Source organism: Engystomops pustulosus, chromosome 6 (assembly GCF_040894005.1).
Source record: "Engystomops pustulosus chromosome 6, aEngPut4.maternal, whole genome shotgun sequence".
Taxonomy (NCBI): Eukaryota; Metazoa; Chordata; class Amphibia; order Anura; family Leptodactylidae; genus Engystomops; species Engystomops pustulosus.
In genome coordinates this window covers 79,273,149-79,294,941 of record NC_092416.1, presented here as the reverse complement: position 1 = coordinate 79,294,941, position 21,793 = coordinate 79,273,149, and the positions used below count along the sequence as shown (strand labels likewise).

The window sequence follows — 21,793 nt, the reverse complement described above, 5'->3', positions numbered from 1 at the left end:
ACTGGAAAATGTGTAGGACTAACCTAAGACTTGCTTGTAGTATCCAACAGTATGGCATAAGCACCCTGGGAACAATACCCTAGGTTACTATTTAATCCAGTGTGTGTGTATGAGATTCTTCAATTAACTTGAATGGTTGCCGGAAACCTTTGGACTACCCAAAGTAGGAAGGGGAAGCTGGAGCTCCACCTTTGTATTCCACACTGGGATCTGCAGATCATAGTTCTGCACAAAACAACCCATAAACTAGTACTCTTTAACTAGACAAGTTTGGCGTATCACAGGGCTCCACCTGTAATACAATTCATACAAACCACTCAGAGGCTGCCAATTTATGGAAGTTAGTGTTTATTGACGTGTCTTCAATTTTTACATTCCCCACAGAACACACAAGGGATCTTGCAGTTTAAAGTTGAATCTGTGCATAGTGCGATTGAAATTAAAAAATTCAGGAAAAGGAAAATAAATGTAAAAAAAAAAACAAAAACAAAAAAAAAAGGAAAAAAAAACAAAAACAACACACAGTAAAACGAGAGCACGGGATAAAAAGACACAACCACAGGTTACCAGAACCTTAGACCGAGATGATGCGCTGATTACAAGCCAAACAGACACAGGGTTTGGGGGAAAAGGGGGGGGGGGGGTTGTGGCGCACAGCAGGGCAAGGGGCAAAGAAATGAGCTGCTGGTTGCCCTGCTCTGATACACAGTGAATTATCGACTCTGGACCCAAAACCTTAATGCAGTATCTGGCACCAGTCAGTACCTTCACCACAATTTTGTTACCGTCATCGTCTCATTACCAGTAAGTGTTTTACATAAGAAGGGAGTGGAGTCTATAAAGTGCAGCAGTTCTAAGGTGGCGAGCAATCTCAAACAGAAACCCCAGGAATGAAATGTTCAACTTTACTGGTAATGAGGACAAGGGCAAAGCCAGGCAGTTGTGGTGGTGGCAGAGCACTGGCCCAGAATACATCAGTAGTAAAAAATCTGTAGGACCCCATCATCCTCCATTGTAGAACAATAGAGGAAAATAAAAGAGGGAAATTGTCATTTTACAGAAGTACTGACCCCCTTTTGATTATTACCTCCATTGAGTATCGGTTGGCATCACATAAGCGGTTGTATTACAAGACTCAGCAAGGATTTCAGCACAGGCTGGGAGTTGCAGTTCCACCGTTGCTATAAAAACATAGATTACATCCATCTGCTATCACTTCATAATAGTGATATCCACAAATAAAAATTACATCGAAATCCATTGTACCAGTTCTGATTGTTCACAACTTGATTCTTTTTTTTAAAGATTTGTTTAATTCTCTTAAATAAGCGATTAGAAAGAGGCATCAAGCGTCCTACAGAGACCTGCGGAAAACGGTCCCATCCATATATATATATATTTATAACTATGTATATTGTATGCAGGAAACTCACACAGTGATGGCATCTGATTCATAAAAAACAAAAATAACGACAAAAAGATAAAATATTCAGTGAAGACTCTGTATTAACCCCATCCTGTCACCCGTTTAAAAGAATGGAAAAAAAAATCTGGGAAGTGATCAAAGAGTCCACGAGCATCCAGGGTAATGGACCAACTCTCTTCAACACCATTGGTCTGCAGTGAAACCTTAATCAATGCCCACCCAGTATCTTTGGCCCCATTTCCAACTACATACCTGCCCCAGGCTTATGTAGACCCCTCCCTCCCACCCCTCCCCAATGCCCCTCCCAGTTTTTAGATCTGCATTTGCTCCAAATATTTGTAGGTGGGGTTCTCATAACCATGGTTCTGCATCTTGTTCAGGTGACGCTCTTCTGGAGTCAACATAGGATCGACCTATTAAAAAAAAAAAAAACAACAACATATTTTAAGCACCATATCCAGGACAAACAGAGAATCATCCACATCACTTTTTTAAATTTTGAAGAATTGTGACAAAATGCGTGCCATCAGTCCTGGAAGCCACATGGGTGGAGAAAAAAAAAAAAAATCAAATCCTGACTAGGTTGTATTACAAGATGGTCTCCGCATGCAGCAGGGCATCTGACTTATGCTGTAGTAGCATTGCAGAACCGGGAATCATGGTGCCCTGAGAGTTGCTTTTGGGACTGGATATCAATCATACTTGGTCCCACTCCAGGACCAAAATGAGGGGATGCCAGGGAATTACCCTCGCTTGAAAAAAATATTACCCAAATGGTCGCACAATATGAATTATTAGCCAGGGGAAACTACCATGCCCTCAGCAGGTATTCACTACCTCCTGGCAAGTATTCACTAATGCTGGAACTACAATGAATCTGATTCCGGAATAGAATTATTGTTCTAGTGAAGTTATCACTGTAATCCACACCTTCCTTACTCTTCCTCTTTATTTCCACCTGGTCTCCTTTAACCATTTATCATGCTTTTATTGTGTCCTTTATTTTTGGTTCCCCAAATAATATGTCCTCTGGCACAATGGAATAATGTCTATCCTGATTTTACAAGATCTGGTATGTTTTGGACTTCCATTGTCAATTGACTCTACTTGTTGGAAACATTGTTATTCTGACCTTCCTTCCAAAGAAAAATAAAAATGCACATGTGGTTTCCCTGAGACTTTGTGCAGCTGTTATGGCCATGTGAAACAAATGTGTGTGTCGCCTTTGAAGAAGTTGTGCTCACCTCCACAATCCCATGGCTGATGGTGCCGTATTGCCTCTTCCTCAGGAGGACCAAGCTGATGACAATTATTGTAGCAATTGCAACGGCGATGACCAGAAGACCAATTAAAGTGCCACTGCTGAAACTGAACTCATTGCGGAGGGATCCATCTGTGTCCTGGAGGAGAAGAGTGTAGATGAGGACACGGGATCTGCCTGTGGGTGGTTTATAAAGCAAGGAAAGGCTCTGTATGGAGGCACAGGAGCCTTCTCTGCACTTACCAGAGGGAGCTGAACCCTACCCACTTCTGCAGTAACCGCAACCTCTAATCCATGACCTTAACTGCTACCATCAAGTAACGCAAGTATGGCAATATCACACGGAGCCAACGTACAATAATAACCTAGATCTGTAATGGTCTCACAATAATCGAGGACATAAAAAATAAAATATGAACTGGGTCTTACCCATCTTGTCCAAATATATAGTGCCATTTATACAAACATATCCATACTCCAAACACAATTCTGCAGATAACGCAACCCTAGTACTTTACAACCAGAACTAAGTTGACAATTCAGGATCAGGACACAACAAGTGAATAAATTTACAAAACTACATCACTATGAACTTACATACACAACAGGTAGAATGAAGGTGACTTATGAGATACAAGAGATCACCATCTGCACACCACAAACCAGACAGTCAGGGGCAAGAGTAGTGGCTGAGCTATTCACTTCTATGCTCCGTGCTTCATGTGATTTACAGACAGAACAAGGGATTCATACCTTTAGTTTGGCAATGGGGAAGGCAAAACATGGAAAGACACACAACATACATGAAGCCTCCAAGGGCCATGGAGACATCTCGCAGACATACATACCGGCTCATCCACAAGTCCACTGACTCTTTCTGCATTGAAAATCATTTCCTTCACATCCAGGGTCTCATCAATGACCTGGAAACAGTGGTGAGATTAACAGAAAATATAAATCCAAACAAAAAAACAAAAATAATGGAAAAGTGATGGAATAGGTGCAAAGCATGGTCTGTGCAGTTTAGTGGGGTTTTTCTGCAGCAAGGCTATATTGGGGAGTAGGACCACACAGGCACATAACTTAATCTCTAGGGACAGATTAGGACAAGAAGATGTTCTCACCACTTTCTTATCAGCTTTGCTGTTCAGTATCTTCTCCTCCGCACCAATGAGCGGCTTATTGTCGGCCATGCCAGAGCCTGGATAGATGAGAGATTGTGTTACTATGAAGACCACAGTCATGGACATGAAGCCGCCACCAAATGAAGGTCAAGAACAGAGTGAAACCACCAGGAACCACCTGGATATTGCACTAGGGAGGAGGGGTACAAACATTACAGAAGCTGCTCAGATACAAAATTCTAATAGCAAAACACATTATGTAATGTAAAAAAAAAAAAAAATGGAGCAGTGATAGTGAGATGTATAAGGACATTTTTTTTTAAGAAAATGTTATAAATCAACAGTGCAGGTGATGAAGTACATTACCCACAGATGTATTGAAAATCGCTGTAAGATACAATACGGTACTTCTCATTGCATGGCTTTGCTTACATAATATGGATCCCATACAGGTTCTAAAGCGTGTAAAGCGTTCAAACAGCTCTGTAGACAGTGATATTTACCAACAATGGGTTTATAGTGAAGTCAGACAAAGGTGCAATATATTGGACAGGTGGTTTCCTTACAAGGGAACACTCGTTCTTGCCCCATGATTTTGCAGTTGGACCAAGCGTACACTGAGCCACCATCTAGCAGTTCTACACCTCACCAATTACACTAGTGTGAATGAACGCCAAGAGAATAGAGTAGAAGTGATCCCTTTCACCAGGAGTAATGCAGCAAGTCACCCATGATACACCGATCAAAACACAAAGAGACAATTCCAGCACCACATCTGATTTGCCGTGTCCAGTAGGTGACTTGTTGGAATTCATGTGAATAGACAGAAACAGAAATGGGATGGGAGCAGTGCAAGAGCACAACCAACCTTTTCTCACTGGAAGGTAGGAGTCCCGTGACGATTCTATGCAGGAGATTGAGGGAAGGTGCGGGGTAGGGAAGAAGGAAAAACAAAAAGATAGAAAAAAAAAAGCAGAAGAGATTAAAAAAAAATAACTAAAAGGTTTGTGAAGCTTCAGGGCTGGCGAGTGACATCACCTGTTCCTGTGTGGTAATAAATCCACATGACCTGCCTATGGAGGCGTGCATATTTCATCGAGTAGCAACACAAGCTGTGACCTCAGATGCATTGTGGGAACGTGGACATGCAGCATGCTGACAAGTGTTAATATCGCAGGCCTGTGTTATGCGGACGGCAGCAGCTCTACTATAATGGGTAGAACCACACTGTATTATCTATTCACACCATAGTACATAGCCTTAAACAGCTTACATATATTTTTGGTCCTAAGTCACACCCTGTATGCTATACACCAGAGCTGCACTCCCGATTGTGCAGCCAAAAGGTGCAAAGTACAAGCATTCCCTGACTCCCAGCTCTAGAGTAATAATAATAATATAGTTAAAAGGAGTAACTCAGATTGCTAGTGGAGTTACTGTGTATATACATTACGTTTTCTGTTCTGATCCTAAGTACTGTGCTGGTGTATAACCCAGGCTGTAAGGGAAGATAAGTGCAAGTGGTCACAATGTGATTTTATATGTACCCTGCTATAACAACTACATAAAACAGTAGTGCAGCTACAATACTGTAGAATTGCAATGCCTGACTACAACTTTTGTAATTCCTTTGGTAAAAGGGGTAAAAAAAAAACAAAAACAAAGGTATTTTCCATGATGCATTCAACAGTACGATACCAGGTTTATGTCATTTGTGATCCTGGCACACCTTTATGGGGAATCCCCAGTTAGTAGATTTTGGCATTTCTGTATTGCTTTAAGGGATCTGTAGAGTATATGTTGGTTGCTGGGGATTTCACAAGTAGAACTGGATGTGGTGCCAAGCAAATGTCATCCAGTGAGCCTAATGTGCTTCCATATAGTAATGTTATTTTTTTAAGCCAAAATATAAGCCTGTGACACTGCAGCACGGAGGGGCTATGGTAAATAGTAGATTACCAATGTCACAGTACCTGGGTCTATGAATAAGTGTCCCTGGTTTATCATGCCAATAGAGGATTTTAATACTATGCCAAGTATCGGATGGAATTTCAAAATCTGGTATTTAAACAAATCTAGCATTTTGCTAATAGTTATGACCTGAATGATAACTCAGGAGGCATTTTCAACACCTACAGTCTCCGTCTAAAAAAAAAAAAAAAAAAAAACAACACTATTTTCTGCCAGCATGAACACCTGAACAAAGATGTAATGTGTAAGGACAGGAGGAGGGCCCTGAAGGAACAGGAACACTGCAGGGAAATTTATGAGCCATTGCCCAACTAACTAATTTCAGCAATGCCAATGACAATAGGCCTGTGGAAAATCTGGTGTTAACACAAACAACCCCAAAGGAGATCACATCCTCCTCCAAGAGCTGGTGGCATCCTCAATACCAGGACTGGAGTCAAAACGGAAATAATTCTCTATAGAGTTAAATGTACTCAGATAAAGTTCTGCCAGGTACCGTGGCATACAGCCATCATAGGCATATATTGGACACAATAGGCCATGGCTAGTTCTGCATGTTAAAGTATGGACAAGAGAGGAATAAATTACCTTCTGATTCCGAGATCGCGGGGAAAGTCTTGACCTGCAGAGGCCTGAAGGGTTTACCCTCTCTTAATGGACTCTCATCGCTCTCCTCTGAGCTGACCCGCACATCTCCCTGAGACTCTGAGAAGGAGGATGTGAATTGGTCCATATCCCAGCGCTGCTCCTGGAATAATTCATCTGTACAGAAGAAACATGATTAAAGCCCCTAAACCTGCCAGGCCACCATGCTGACCACTCTGTACCCTTACCTATTTCATCCTGAATCTGTTCAGCTACATATGGGACTTTGTAGAGGAGAGACAGGCTCTGGTTCATGCGCTCTTCAATCACACGGAGATGGGTCATCACCTGCAGGAAGGAACAAGGGAATCATTGTCTGGAGAGGACAGAATCTAGGGCATGTATTAGCAGTATGTGCCAAGACTATAGTTACTCAGAGGCAGCCAGAATTGTAGGAAAAGGTGGGTCACACCCAGCTGGCAGTTTTGCCATTTCTGCGGCACCCCTAATGCCAAGTTCAGATCCAAATAGCAGAGCAGGGAGCCCATCATAGCTTTCAACTTTGTTTGTGTGACCAGTGGGAGTCATGTTAATCCTGCAGACTTGGTTCGTGGGACAAGCCCTTTAAACTACTTAACCATTTGCCCTGAAAATAAGTACTCACAAGTTGCACAGCACAAATATAATTGTCTGACTAGCTCTAGTGTTGACCAATTTCTGGGAAAAAACCCAAAAAATAAAAACAAGCCACAAACATATTTCAATACGTTAAAAACTATGGTAAAACCAAAGCAACCTTCAACAGAACTGGGCTGAAGTCTTCAGAATTTGTAGTAAGGGCTCATAGGCAGTAATTGCAAACTGACCACCAGAGGGTGCTCCTGATCTATGAAGTCATGAATGACGCAAGATTAGCCAGCACCTCAATATCCTCATTCTCTTGTTACAGCACAGAAACAAAGATACTTCCAGGGGAGAAGATGACACCTCATTTTCACTTCTGGAAGAGCAGGGAAAATGCAGCGGCAGACACTAGCAGGAAGGATATAAGGAAACATCAGATCCCCTATTCGGTCATTCAAGGTCTCCCAACAGGAGGCGTGTTGTCTGAGACATAGATGAGCCTCAGCCCCTGGGGTTGACATGTACAGTTATCAAATCAGTGTTCTGAAAATGTGTGCCAGAGTCCACAGCTACAATACAAGGGAAAAAAAAAAAAAAACACACACACACACACACACACACACACACACACACACACACACACTGAGCGCAAAAATATTCAAAGTATACCCATAACATACAATCAGTCTGAGGAATGTTGAATAACCCCCTCAAGAAATAAAGGCTTCCCAGTATACAATAACCAGTTATTATCTGCACTGCAATTACCTGACATCTCATCAGTCTTCTGTAAACTGTAACTACAAGCTCTAAAAGCTTCATACACAGACTATTTTCTGGATTACGACCAAACTATTCAGAGCAACGGACCACATGGACTAAAAGACTGCTACGTAATATTGTATATACTTTGGTATGCTCATGCAAGTGCGCAAAAACACACTAAGACTACAAAGAATTACTTTATTCCATATCATAGAAAAGACATACACGTGTCATCTAAAATCATTGAAAAGTACCGTAGTACACAGAGAACTGATAAAGTGGGACCAGCAACTCTATTGCCGGACCAGGAGCAGCTCAGAAGAATCCAAGAAATATACATAACGAGTGAGTACCAAGATGGCGTTGAATACGAGATATCACGAAAATCCTTTAAAGAATGGGAGGACCAAGATGGCGGCGGACCAGAAATACTACTGCAGTATAATATAATGACTAACAAGACATGATCAAGGGCAGCCTTGTAAAAGACAATTACTAAATAAATGGTATGCCCATCCATTGCGTTCATACACAAATCCTCATGCATATACTTACATTATTTCCCTTTTCAAGTCAAAAAACTGCAAACTTGGTCTTCATGTAGGGAGCTGTTATTTGTGCCATTAAGTAGGGATTAATGTAATATTCAGAACTTAACATGCAGTCCTAAACCAGTCACAGAAGACTAAGTGTTTAGACCAGATACAAATGTTTAGAATTTTATGGCTAGCACAGAGATTCTATTCTATGTGCTCATACACACAGGCATGGTTTCAACGGACCCACGAGTTAGCCTAAAATTAGAGCAGGTCTCATTTCTGCCAGGTTTGTGGTCAGGCAGCCCATTTTATTGTCCTTGCCACATCAGGGGCCGCAAACAATGGAGCGGAGAACAACATCTGTTTGTGTGCAGGTAGCCTTAAAGGACACCTGTCATCAGGTCTGTGTCACTTGTCCTGTCACTACTACCTGTTGGAGCAGCTCACAAGGATCCCATCCCAGCCTTTATCTAGTTATTTCATACTTTATTCATTGTAAAATCATCTATTTTTTATCATGTAAATGAGGCTGGTCACATGGTCAGAGGCAGTGATGTCACCCCTGTTACCCCTCCCCTCTCCTCCCCCTGCTCATGTCTGTGTGTAATGTATAGTAAAGCATGGCTAGTGTCTGTGCTGCCTCTGCTGACATGCTGCATCCTCCTAATATACAGGTGAGAGACACAGACATCAGCTACACATGAATCTGACATGTTCTGCTGTAACATGGCTGCCTGGAGCTGCTGTATCTCTCCTATACACACACATGCACACACAGGCTGCAGGGGGCGTGGCCACCAGCACCAGGAAGCACATTATACAGCCTTACAACATTATACAGGCTGTCAGTCATGCACTGGGGGTGTGGCTGTGCCTCCCACTCATGAATAAGGTGGACAGCTTGAATATGCTAATGCTTCATTGGACATTTCACAGGTCATTTGCATACAGCTTTAGGACCTCATTGCTTAGGTTTACAGGCATGTAGAGGGACAATGAAGGGATAGAGGCAATGCTCTCTAATGGCAGTTTATGAAAATATATTTAGTTTAGGGGGGTTATTTTGCATGACGGGTTCTCTTTAAGGCAACGGCCACCATAGAAGATGTTACTAAACAGATCCTACTGCATCAGTCATAGCTGGCTTACCTGGGATTTCATCTGTGCAGCCTTCTCTGGATCCACAGTCAGGACGTGCTGATAGTGCCGAATCGTATGTAGTCTGTCCTTGTTTTCTGCCCGTACGTATCGTTTCAGTGCTTGAAGAATGCGGTGAGGCTGAAAGAACAAGAAGAAGTCGAATGCTTGGTCACAAACCATATAAAACGTCAGAAGCAAAAGTCACCTACAGCAGATTAAAAACAAGTAAAGGTGGGATTACGGCTTATATAAAGTGGGATTGGTTAGCGAGAAATCTACATTCCCCGGCAACTTGTTCTTACGCACACGAGGGGAATCCGACTGCAGGGCAGACAAATAGTTCTCCAGAGCAATGCGGCGTTTGTCGTTCAGCATAGCCTCCACCCGCTCCAGGTGAGTCTCCACCAACTGCTGCTTCTCATGGGCGGCCTCCTTCTCTAGGGCCTTAACAGTGGCCTGATAATGCTGTAAAACAAAGGGAAATCCATTTTCATACAACAGTAATAGCACCATAAGAGACATCCCCAGTTACAAAGCCAGAAACTCTCTAGAAGTTATTCTGTCATATACGTATAGTCACCAGTCCACGTAACTCACCTGCATTAGAGTCTGCTTCTCGGCCTTTGGCAAGTTCTTCGCCTGGCGTTCAGCATCCTCCCATTCTTTTTTTGCCTGAAGAAGAATTTGGAGTAGTTTAGTGTAAGCTCCCAATTCCAGATCCTGCAGAAAAGTCACAAGGAGTTTCATTTCCTCACCCGATCCATACGGTTGTGGTGTCGGACCTCCAGCTGTTCTTTTGCCTTCTGGAAGCGTGCGTGCTCATTGTCATCAGCTGGGGTCTCCAAGTAAATGTCTACATCATCCACTGGTGCCGGGGTGGTGGGAACTGCAAAAAGATAAGGTTCAAAACCCTCTATTAGTAGTCACTTCTACAGTCACCATATCTGGACACTAGGAAAGCATGATGGTGAGTGCAGCAAAGGAGGAGTATACAGAACACCCACATGATGTGGAAATGCGTAAGCCTACCCTTCTCATACTGTGCACTGATCTAAAATAACACGTGCCAAACGTCACAACTGCTCCTGAGGACGCAAATCAGTTTCTATACTCCAAGAGATATAAAAGTCAGTACAGTCGGTGTGCGTACCCATACAATTCCATTTTACCAGTGCAACCAAAACTTGTGATTCTGGAAAAGCAATGGACTCACATTAGGATATTCTATATGCTCAGTAATTGGACACTTCTCTGAATATACCAGGAAGCTCTGACTCGTGTCCATAGATTAATGTTGAGGTGGTACACATTTTTATTTATCATCATGGTGTAGTACAGGGGGCTTTGACATTTTATACAAGGCATACCGCTTATCCATTGGTAGTTCACTTCACAGGACAGCAGCATAACCAGTGCTAGATACTGCAGTATGCTGTATACTCATCGCATTGCAGACAGGTTACAGGTTAGTGCGTCACACACTAAGTGGTATGTTGTTAAGTAGAGCAAATCAGTACAATGTTTTAAGGAAGTAAAACTGAAATACTATAAACATGAAGCGTTAGACACGTGAATAATGCATATGTAGCACAATCACCCCCATTTTCAAGCAGCAACGTCAGCATCCTCTGGTAAAGCACAGCTCTTATGCTCAGTATATTCACATAAAATGTACCATGTATGTGTCCTGCACACGCCACTTAAGAATCCAACACAACAGTGTGTCCATATACAATAGTCAAAGTCCTCCTTTTGCACTTCAGCTGTTAAAGCGGTATCAAATACAGGCTGGAGAATCACCCACAAGTGCGCATTGTTGCATCTTCAGTGATCTGCCCTGTCCCTCCATCCCTACATCACTGGTGAAATAGAGCTACTGTATGTATATTGGAGGATATTCTGTCTTTTCTAGTAAAAATAAAGCATATTTGTGCCCCACTAGAGGACTTTAAGTTCTCTCCTGCACAGCGCTGGAGTTACACCCTGTGTTATAGTCCCTATGTGCTCACTATTGTTTTCTGATTAAGTCACTGTACGCTATAAGGATCCTTTGTTATTTTCTGTATTATATTCCAAAGCCGCACTTACTATGCACATGTATATGTATTAGAAATCCTACTGAAGAACTACACTCCTTTTCTCTTCATGTGATTAGTATCAGTATTTGGTCACTATTAATCACACAAGTAATGGATAGTGTTTGGATAAATCGATCATCCTCCGTGACAAGGAAAAGGTTGACCTCTAGGTACAGACCCCTTCCCTAAATTTGTAGAAATGGATACTTGACAAAGAGTTCAAGGCACAGACAGCGCAGAAAGCAGACACTGAAAAGCAGCAACATCCATGAAGCTTCACACGTTATCCTCTTGATTCCAGAGTAAAGCACTTTGATAGTTGCATTATTTGCCATGCAAGCTAGAAACGTGCTTAGTGTAGCATTTAGTAATTGAAAAAAAAATCATCTCAAGAATGTAAGGGGTGTGATTGACAAGAGGCGGCAGCACCAAGATCACCATGGTGAGCCGGAGGTAAGTGAACACCGGCACCACTTACTGGTCACTTTACAAACGGCCATACAATACTCCTCAGACTGAAAATTGTTCCTGTTGCCACCACAGCCACCATATATAAACCGGACACACTTTTTCTGGTTGATGTCGAAGTACCAGCGAGGAAACATGGCGCGGCAGGGACCAGTAACGGCCTCTTGTGAGCAGACAGCTGTGAGAAGATGGGCAACAATGAGCAGAGAGGAGAGGTAGGGGAGACACACGTCTCCACTCCCCACATTCTAGAGTTACACATCCGCAAAAGGATCGCCGTCTCCATCTCGTCACATATCTGTATTGTATAGGTGTGGTGGAGGGGTAAATAAATAGGACCATTTTTACAAAATGTAAGACTTCTACATTTAACTTTTAGCGATACTTAATAGTTTACAATGGGGTGTATTGCAAAGACTGACAGCTACTACTGGTTCTGGAAGAAAAAAAATAGCAAAACAAGTTAAGTGATCAGACAGAAGTGTACAAAAACAACCCGCAACATGGCCCCTTTCAGATGACTGTATATGGCAGCTGTACTAACGGCAGCTAACAGACGGCCGCCATGGGAGCACATGTCACTGTACTGTGCAATTGCCGGAAAAAAATATAGATCACGCTCCATCTTTAACCGTACCTACGGCCCAGTAGCACGCCTCCCTATAAAGAGAGGAGACGAGAGGGGTGAGCAGCGCTCAACTCTTCAGCTGAATGTGTGTTACACCTGGGACAGGACCAAGGTATAGCATACATTTAGCTGGAGATCTGAATGCTGCTCACCCCGTTCATGTAAAAGGAGTGTATCCAAGATAGATAAATAAGATGAAGGTCCTGCCTTTAAGGAGCTGAAAAAAAAAAAAAAAAAAAAAAAAAGTCTTGACCCCATTTCATATTTTGAGGCTTTGGTTATAAACAAGAAGTTTTCTTCATTTAGAGCATGAACCAATTCTGCTGGGCTCTACTAACACAGACAAAGGTTTGTTACAATGTGTCATGTAGAGCCAACACAGCCTTATGTGTGGAGGAATGAAGGTAGTTTGTGATGAACATAACGCTGCTCAAACTTTATATTTGCATTATTTAGCATTTCTTCCGCGCATAAATAGCAAATGCAAGCAATTCTAGTTTAACTTGCACTAAACAAAAGAAAAGTCTTAAAGGGAACTTGTCAACCCCAAACCAGCATAGCCTTTTCAGATTAGGTTAAGGGCAACTTATCCAGTCTCATACTCTTCTTTTCAAGACTCTCTACAGGCAGAAAAGGAATTTTCAATTTCTGCCAAACAAGATAACACATGCACAGTTAGCCAAGCCGCCCTTTATTGCTGCGGTGGACAGGACTTCAGACTCCAAGTTTGGGCTTTAAACACAAACAGAAAAGAACATAGTGCTGATTTATGGACCCCAAACCTGGTGACTTCAGATCAGTTGTATTCGGCAAATGAAATGCACGTGTTCGTGTGCATGAAGACTTACTGAATGAAAGAATATTCAATTTTAATCCTCATTAGGAAATGCTGGGACAAAATTAGACTTTTTTTTTCTCTCTGCTTTGACAATAAATCTGCCAGTTTTAGGACCACTTTCTACAAAACAAGATGGAGCAGTTCTGCGGATGAGACATGCAGGTAGAGCATACCTCTCCCTCACCACCATAATCTTAGCATGACGACGGCCCGCCTGCTGTGCAGACACCAGTAGCTGCAAAGTAGAGCTCCGAGTCTGTGCTGCAGACCTTGGGACATCTGAATAAGGCAGGTGGTCAAACTGCTTTAACACCTGCTCTGCCTTAGTTATCCAAATTATGAGATTTTGATTTTGTGAACATTCCTGCTGCTGATGGGGGATGTCCCGACTCTCCACACAATTTGGCCATGAAGTGGTACAGACATCAATCGGATCTCTGGTTGAATTTATCAAGAGTACATAATTTAGTTCAGGCCTCACCTTTCACATCTGTGATAATCTCCTTGTCAGAGAGCGTCCTGCCGTTGCTTGGCTCAGTGGTCGTCTCCTCATTGTAGTCCTCATCTTTGTAGTTGTCATAATAATAATCACGGTCTTCCACAACATCATCTTCATCCTCAACCACCTCCTCATCATCATCCTCCTCCACTGCAGCTGTAAAGTCCTCTACATCGGCCTCAGTCGGGAACTCACTGGAGACCAGATGAAAAGCTTTGTTAGAATATAATTCTGTACAAACATGGCATTGGCTATGTGGAGATACCAACCTCTTATAAGAGTCGTAGTCATCTTCATCCTCTTCTTCCTCATCCTCATCCTCTTCATCCTTGGAAAGAGGTTCCTCTATCTTTTTAGCCTGTGGACAGCAGACGTATTCTGTGCCACGGAACTGGTCAACAGCACATGGAAGAAGCATCCCATAACTGTGGAGGACCATCACCTCCGTCATGCAAGCCTGCAAGGCAGAAACCAATATGTGGACTCGCAAGACACTTATTCACAAAGTGAGTAATCAGGGGGAGAGTGGAAAACAAGTCATCTATTGTGCCAAAAATTAGACTTCTTTGAATGAGATGAACAACATGTGTGAAATAGCAAATGAAAATTACTTTATTAGAGTTTGGATACAAGACAAACAAAAGCAGGACAAAAATATCATAAAATCATTTAAAAAGGAATGCACCCCAGTGCACCCATATATACAAAATCTTCTGGAGCCCGACACCTGATAATGTCGGGTTGAACCAGACCTGGGCCACACAAGAGAACCAACCCACTATGAAATCATGAATATGTGCATCAAGCCTGCGTCTGTGGGGGAAGGGGTGGACGAAATAGCTGTCAGGCAGTCCAGCCCGAGGATGTGAGGGGATGTGAGCACAAAAGTGCAGGTAGATCCTCTGCGCTGGAGTGACTGAGAGTGGATAGAAAGCCCACTAGACGCCCATCTAGCCTGCAATATTTACCAAATGTGTGAGGTGGAAATGTGGACCCAGGATAGATCGCCCCACGCGTTCCGTGATATTTTTGTCCTGTTTTTGTTTGTCTTGTATCCAAACTCTAATAAAGTAATTTTCATTTGCTATTTCACACATGTTGTTCATCTCATTCAATGCAGCCCATTTTTTACATGTGTGTAGCCCATTTATTGGGTGTTTTTCACCAGTACAGATCCCAATTCAGTACAAAAAAATTAGACTTCTGGGACAGAAGAGCAAATTATAGCATCTACAACTGCTTCCTGTTTTCTATGGGGTACTTCACAGAACTTTTTCAGATATTATGAGGGTTCCAGCAGTCAGACAACCATTGATCAGATGCTAATACACCATGCTGCAATAGCAATACATCACCTTCATTGCACAACCCACTTGAAAACGGAACTTGCCAGTAGAAATCAATCTTATAAATCATTCTTTCATTGTCCAGCATTGTGGCATCATTTAGAGAATCCACTTAGAAGTAAGCATTAAAGGGATTGTCTACTTAGCAAATTTTATATGGTTTGTGTAATGAAAAAAGTTACACAATTTTCCAACATATTTTCGGTATCAATTTTTCATGGTTTTCAAGATCTCTGCTTGCTGTCCTGCTACAGCAGTGACGCGAACCTTTTATAGACAGAGTGCCCAAACTACAACCAAAACAGACTTATTTACCCTGATGTGCCATTTTAAGAAGTAACTTATTGCTACCCGTTCTTCCACTTCGTTAATTGTATCGGCTGCCTGAGGCCACCAATACAGTTGAAAGAAGGTGGGCAAATTCAGACTATCATTGTAGCTTCAATTCCAGGGTCTCTCTGTTTAGGAAGAATGTTGGGTCTCCAAAGATAATGCACTTCTCTCAACACCTTCTCAATTTTCAAGCAGTTCCAAACAGCTAATGAAGTGTTGCTGTAAAATAGTGCTGAGCGCAGCATCTCATAAATTGCCTAAGACTGCAGGAAGATTTAATGGATTTTTTCCTGTTTGGTGAACTCAGTCCTGGGCTGATGGCCTGAGTGCCCACAGATAGGGCTCCTAGTGCCACTTCTGGCACTAGTGCCATAGGTTCGCCATCATTGTGCTACAGAAAGCTAGGTTTACTTTCAGTGGATAGAAATCTGTCCATGGTCATGTAATGGACAGGCAGGTGCACAAACACGGACACAAGTAACCGGCTCTTAAGTATGATGACTTGTCAATCGAAGGAGAGGGGGGAATTCATAAAGAGGGTGCTAAACTCTACGCACTCTATGCACTCTCTTTCTCATTTCCAAGTTGTGAATAATGACACCCATTGTAGCAAAGAAATAAAATGTGGTCTTGATGGGGTTAAACTACTTGACAACATACTGATAGTAATTTAAAAGGTTCATTTCTGACAGGTTTCCTTCAAAGGAGTTTGCCAGGTGTTTCATCTTACTTAAATGGAGCAGGACTGCAATACCACACACAGCAGAGGCCACGCTGTCTGACACACGCGTTTCTGATGGACAATATTAGTTCTTTTACAACATCTTTTAAATCACCACAAGCTTCTAGATCTAGTTTGTGTTTAAATGATCTCTGCTTATTTTCTTTGTTACAGCGCAAGTGGGTCAGGTCATTATGAGGTTTCTAACCACGAATATAAATAAAATTTCTCTTTTCACAGCAAGCAGAGATCCGGAAATTAGTACACACATTAAAGAATTTGAAACGAGCTCTTTGAAAGAGGCAGATTATCCAGTCTGTCACCCCATAAGGAGCAGGTGTTTACCTCTCGTGCAACATTCTGCCAGTGTTGGTGGCTTTCACACACATCCATCTTCTCCTTGTGAAAGAACTTGCATTTCTCAGGAACCAAAAGAACGTCGCTAACAAAATCACCCACTAAAAAGACAGTGAAAAATAAAAGATCTTACATCATGGGAAGTCCTACAATCCATCTACCACTACTTGATGCATGAACTTTCCATATGCACAAAAGATTTAAGCAGTAATATGCATAAGACTGCAATGTAGCTGCAATACCCCTAGTGCAGCACATTACCTTTCCAAAGCCTAGAAGGTGTAGATAAATAAACCTGGCAGTTTTGTCAGCTTGCTTTCCCTGATTGGATATAGCTTATGTTTTACATTTCACTGGGATCTGATGAGAAGTGATTGAGCTCCCTGTACCCCTGATACGGCCATATTACATTACTGTTCTGCTAGATATGCTTCATGAATAATCAATAGTTTTCTATACTGCACCGTAACAGAAGCAGCATTAGCTGCACACATGTATCCGGCAGAGCATGCTACCCATGAATTACTACTGAAGTCACAGGAGCAGAACCCTGCAGATGATAAATCAGCACAAACTAGCCCTTCTCCGTATACTCCAACCTTGACACCACAACCACATAAATTTCTGGCAGAGAGATGTACAAATCCCACAAAAAGTGAAAGGACAGCCCCCAGAAAGCATGATTCACAGGTGCGGATATACTGGAATATCTGAGGTAGCAGATTTGAGAGAATGGGCCACTAGGATACATGTACTAAAATTGGTTGTCACAACTAACTTTCAAATTCACTTCCAGCTGCCCTTCAATTCTGTAGCACCTGGAACCATGCTTTCATGTTAAAAAAATAAGAATGTCTTCTCTCAGACTGCATCAGGCTTGTGATCCTGTGATCTATGGATTGGGGGACACAGACATTTAAAGAAAAAAAAAAAAGACAGGAAAGGGATCTTTATATGTAACGCCCTATCTGTAGCTCCTAGAACCGTAGAGGATGGAGTTAAAACATGAAGGATGGATCTAGGTTCTATAAGATAGGGGTATCTGACGCAACACTCTGCAGCCTCTAAAAGGGCCTCATCTCCTGTACATTATGGAGGAGACTTACCCAGACACTTATAGGGTAGAACAATGTGGCTGTGCCCCTTGCAGTTCTTTTTCCCCTTCTTGCACCAATTGTCAATGCTCAAAGGCTGATTGGCTTCCACCACATTTGTTATCTGGAAGTCAGGGTACACCTAAATGTGGGAGAGAAGAAATCAATATAAACTGATAGCTCAAGAAGCAGCATCTTTAAAAAAAAAAAAAAAAAAAAGTGTCAAAAGTCGCAAAAACAAAGAAGACATCTGTCTTGGAAAGATAGATTTGGCAACACTGCAACAGACACCCCCACCGGCTAAGACCCTGGTGTAGTTCCCACCAAAAAAAAAAAAAAAAAGTGAAAATCATCCATCAGATAAGACATAAGATGATAAGTGTCACTCACCTCCTGGCAGTACTGTAGGATTTCTTCCTTGGTTTGAAAACAGCTCTTGCTTCCAGAAGGATCCGGTTCCCATTTTCCAGTCTGAACATTGACATGCATGTTTAATTTACCACAGAACATTGCAACTTGTGGCTCAGACACCGCAAACCCAGCGGCAGCATTGGCGGCCAGGGCCTGTAAGGAAGAATTACAACATACGTTAGGATTGAAGGAACACAGGAGACATTTGATATGAAGAAAGTTCTCTGCACATGTAATGCGCTTATACTCCGCTTACTCAAGGTAATGGAAGAGGAATGAATAACTAGCACATAAAACATCTGATTTCTGTAACCTGCCTACAAAGAGTTGTAATAGGTCAACGCTGAGCCACATTTAAAGCTACATACACAACTATTCAGCTAGTGCATCTAAAAACAAAAATGTATCTGGGCTCCCTTGACACATTGCATAAAAGATATCTGGAATAAGTACTGAATGTACCAACAATAAAAGTTAAAAGGAACTCACTGTTAGATTGTAAACGTGTGTGAGCGTGGTCTTAATCCGTCGGTTTCATCAGCCCAGGTTATTGCTCTGTAATGTCTTATGTATATGTACCCCATGATCTGAAAACTGGATGTACTATTTTATGGTTAGATTTGTACCCCCTGTCTACACCCTAATAACCTGTAAATTGTAGGATGAATCCACATTTTTGACACGAAACTATTATTTCCAGGGCACTTCATCCGACAGCCTGTAATGTATAACACCGGCGAGTAGTGTTCCTGCTTATGCTCTGCACACAACCTCATGAGCAGGTAGCCGTCTGGTATTAGACGGGGGCAAGTGATCACACAGAACTTGGTAGGACCTTTAGGTTTTCATTTTCTGGTTTTTAAGTCAGAATCCGATTTGTCCCTCTAATTCTCTTGCAGAAGGGAAAGCTTTTGCAGCTCATGACCTAAATTGTAATCATTGCCTTCATGTTGGCAAATTCTTTGTAAGCTGATCACATGGAATGGCTCGGACAAAGGGACAGCCTAACACCCTAATCCTCAGCTCACAGGACTAAGTGCTCTCCACTGATCAGAGTCTACAAACAGCACAGAACCCAGACCTAAATGATGGAGCCATGCTGGGAGGGTAGAGTGGCACAGTGTGGTGCGATACTGAAAGGGGTTAAGAGATGCACACGGTTAACACATTGTTTAAGTTAGACTAGAGTATAAAAAAAAAAAAAAAAAAGTTAGGAAAAAAACCAAAAAACCTAACAGTTAATTAGCATAAACTTGAATGGCAGCATGGCTTATGCTATACCTTTCCAATAAACCGCCCCCCTTTCCATACTTACAGTAAAATCTTCTAAAAGACTTTAAACACTTCCAAGTTATATCAGAATGAGTATTTCTTATTTTATTGACTTCATTGTCTTCATGTCCCTCCCTCCAGGGCCCAGACTTCAAGTAAACAGTAGACACCCACCCCCAAGCGTCAGAGGTAAAACCAAAATATACAGGAGTGAGTGGAGAAGACAAGATAACCACAAAATGAGCATTACAGAAGAATGCAAGTGGTGGTAAATCTCTCAGTATACTACACACGCAGCATGTATGTGCCATTGTGGTACTGTACTATAGCTCTGGTCTCTCCAGTAACTGTCTGCACCAGGCACTACAATGCACAGCAAAGGTACATCTTCTCCATGGGGTACAACCTACACCTTCAGGTGTAGAATAATCTAAAAATGGCTCCCTCTGACATCACAGGCAGTGCCAAGCCAGGATAACTAGAGTACAATAATGTACACTAGCTGAACCCCAGCAGTGTGCACATGATCCTTTGCCACTTTTTCTTAGCAATAAAACTATTTATTCCCAGGTACCACTTTTGGGCACCCAAGGACATGCACATAATATTAAAGGGGTTATCCGGGACCATAAAAATTCACCAAATGTTCCCAGTAGTCATCAATCATCACCCCAATGACCATGCCTTACCTTTATTCAAACTTTGAATCCTCCCTGCATATGGGGTTACACATCAGCCTGCAAATGTTTACAATCAGAGCTTCCTGTATGAACGTTTTTGTGCTGCAGAAACTACACTCCCCACAGTGCATTGTGCTGTAAACACAGCAGGGAGTGTATCCACCCATTCCAGCCTACACGGTGCTGGCAAGCCCGCCCACTACACCTTCTAGGCTCTGCTGCATCCAGCCCACTACACCTTCCTATTTCCTGCTAGTGCACAGAGAATGGGACACATTTACTTACCCCATCCACAGAGTTCACCAAAAGATATCCTGCATGTGTCGCTTCCCCGCTCAGGTCCGACAGAGCTCAATCAGTCGGATCGTCCGACAGATCGCAACCCCCCCCCCCCGATTTCTATTGCATGAAAGCCAGCGCAGACGCGTCACAATCTGATCGCAGGCGACACAATCCCCAGTTAAATACCTGTCACAGCGACGCAAATCCCGAAAATGTCAGAAAAACCAATGAAAGTGCTGCCGCGGGCCCTTAGTACATAAGCCCCATTATCTGTAAGATACAACTGGGCCACTGCAGATAAGGAGCCTGAGCTGTTCCCATTATATCTTTATTGTGGTGGGCAAAAGCAATTCAAACAGTTCACTACTGGGTTCTGCACCAGGACAGATGTTGGTGTGTTCACATATGTCATAGGGTTGGTCACACATTAATTGTAGAAAGCTCTTATGTGACCATTGCCCCATGACATATATGAACGCATGAGTTCACAAAGGTATATATGCATATTTTTATCGAATGTGGCTATATGATTACATTACTACTACCACAATGTATACAGATGTATGGCATGTGGATAGTATGTGCATTGGATGCATGAAGGCAAATCCACATGCACGCACCACAATCCACAGAAGTTGTCAGTGTGTGGATTGTGGTGCGTGCATGTGGATTTGCCTTCATGCATCCAATGCACATACCATCCACATGCCATACATCTGTATACATTGTGGTACCTGCGGATTGGACCAGGGACCCGCGGAGTTATGCAGCGAAGGTGGGCATGCGCAGTAGACGGAGCGAAGTACTGTCCCAACTGCGCATGCGTCTTGGAGACTCGACACCGCCGCCCCCAGACTCTAAAGAGGACCAAAACCCCGCCCATCCGTCCCGCAGGAGGTGAGAGCGATGTAGACGTGACGTCAGCGGAAGAGGAGAAAGGAGAAGACGCAGCGTCACGTGACCAACTCCGGAGCCGCGGAAAGAAGACACTTTTTAAAAGGTAAGTATATTAGAAAGTTAGTTAGATTACAGGTAGATGTAGAATAGTTAGGGAAAGTTTAGTCCCGGACAACCCCTTTAACTTGGGTTTATGGCTTTCTCAGCTGCAGGTGTAGCCGTTACTGTACTGTACACCCCATACAAGGCTGGACCAGCTATAAAAGTGCTCCCGTAATAGAGTGCCAGCCAGAGATGACCCCATAATAATGCTTGCCACCAGTGTATGATATATCCTGCATTGGGTGAACATTCTAAATGGAAATTTGCTTGCTTTGGGGTTCAAGGTAGAAACAATTTGTCAGTAGAGGCTACGTCACTTGCAAAGGTTGAAGGAAACTGATGTAAAGAAAGT

General features: G+C 42.6%; 1 protein-coding gene across 7 annotated transcripts in view; it reads right to left on the bottom strand.

Moving 5' to 3' along the window:
* Positions 1–331: 331 nt before the first annotated feature.
* APLP2 (amyloid beta precursor like protein 2) overlaps positions 332–21,793 on the bottom strand; it is a 43,000-nt gene continuing 21,538 nt past the window's right edge. The window contains exons 2-18 of one of the 7 annotated variants that reach the window (XM_072156721.1): positions 18,188–18,361; positions 17,810–17,939; positions 16,692–16,804; positions 14,216–14,403; positions 13,929–14,140; positions 11,992–12,159; positions 10,191–10,321; positions 10,033–10,107; positions 9,742–9,900; positions 9,445–9,573; positions 6,616–6,715; positions 6,371–6,544; positions 4,680–4,715; positions 3,812–3,888; positions 3,536–3,610; positions 2,671–2,826; positions 332–1,839 (exon numbers count right to left, since the gene is read on the bottom strand). In XM_072156721.1, the coding sequence (XP_072012822.1) occupies positions 1,738–1,839; positions 2,671–2,826; positions 3,536–3,610; positions 3,812–3,888; positions 4,680–4,715; positions 6,371–6,544; positions 6,616–6,715; positions 9,445–9,573; positions 9,742–9,900; positions 10,033–10,107; positions 10,191–10,321; positions 11,992–12,159; positions 13,929–14,140; positions 14,216–14,403; positions 16,692–16,804; positions 17,810–17,939; positions 18,188–18,361 (2,199 nt within the window). In that variant the 3' untranslated portion in view covers positions 332–1,737. The remainder of the gene's footprint in view (positions 1,840–2,670; positions 2,827–3,535; positions 3,611–3,811; positions 3,889–4,679; positions 4,716–6,370; positions 6,545–6,615; positions 6,716–9,444; positions 9,574–9,741; positions 9,901–10,032; positions 10,108–10,190; positions 10,322–11,991; positions 12,160–13,928; positions 14,141–14,215; positions 14,404–16,691; positions 16,805–17,809; positions 17,940–18,187; positions 18,362–21,793) is intronic. The other 6 variants (XM_072156723.1, XM_072156722.1, XM_072156725.1 and 3 more) reach the window with 6 other exon arrangements.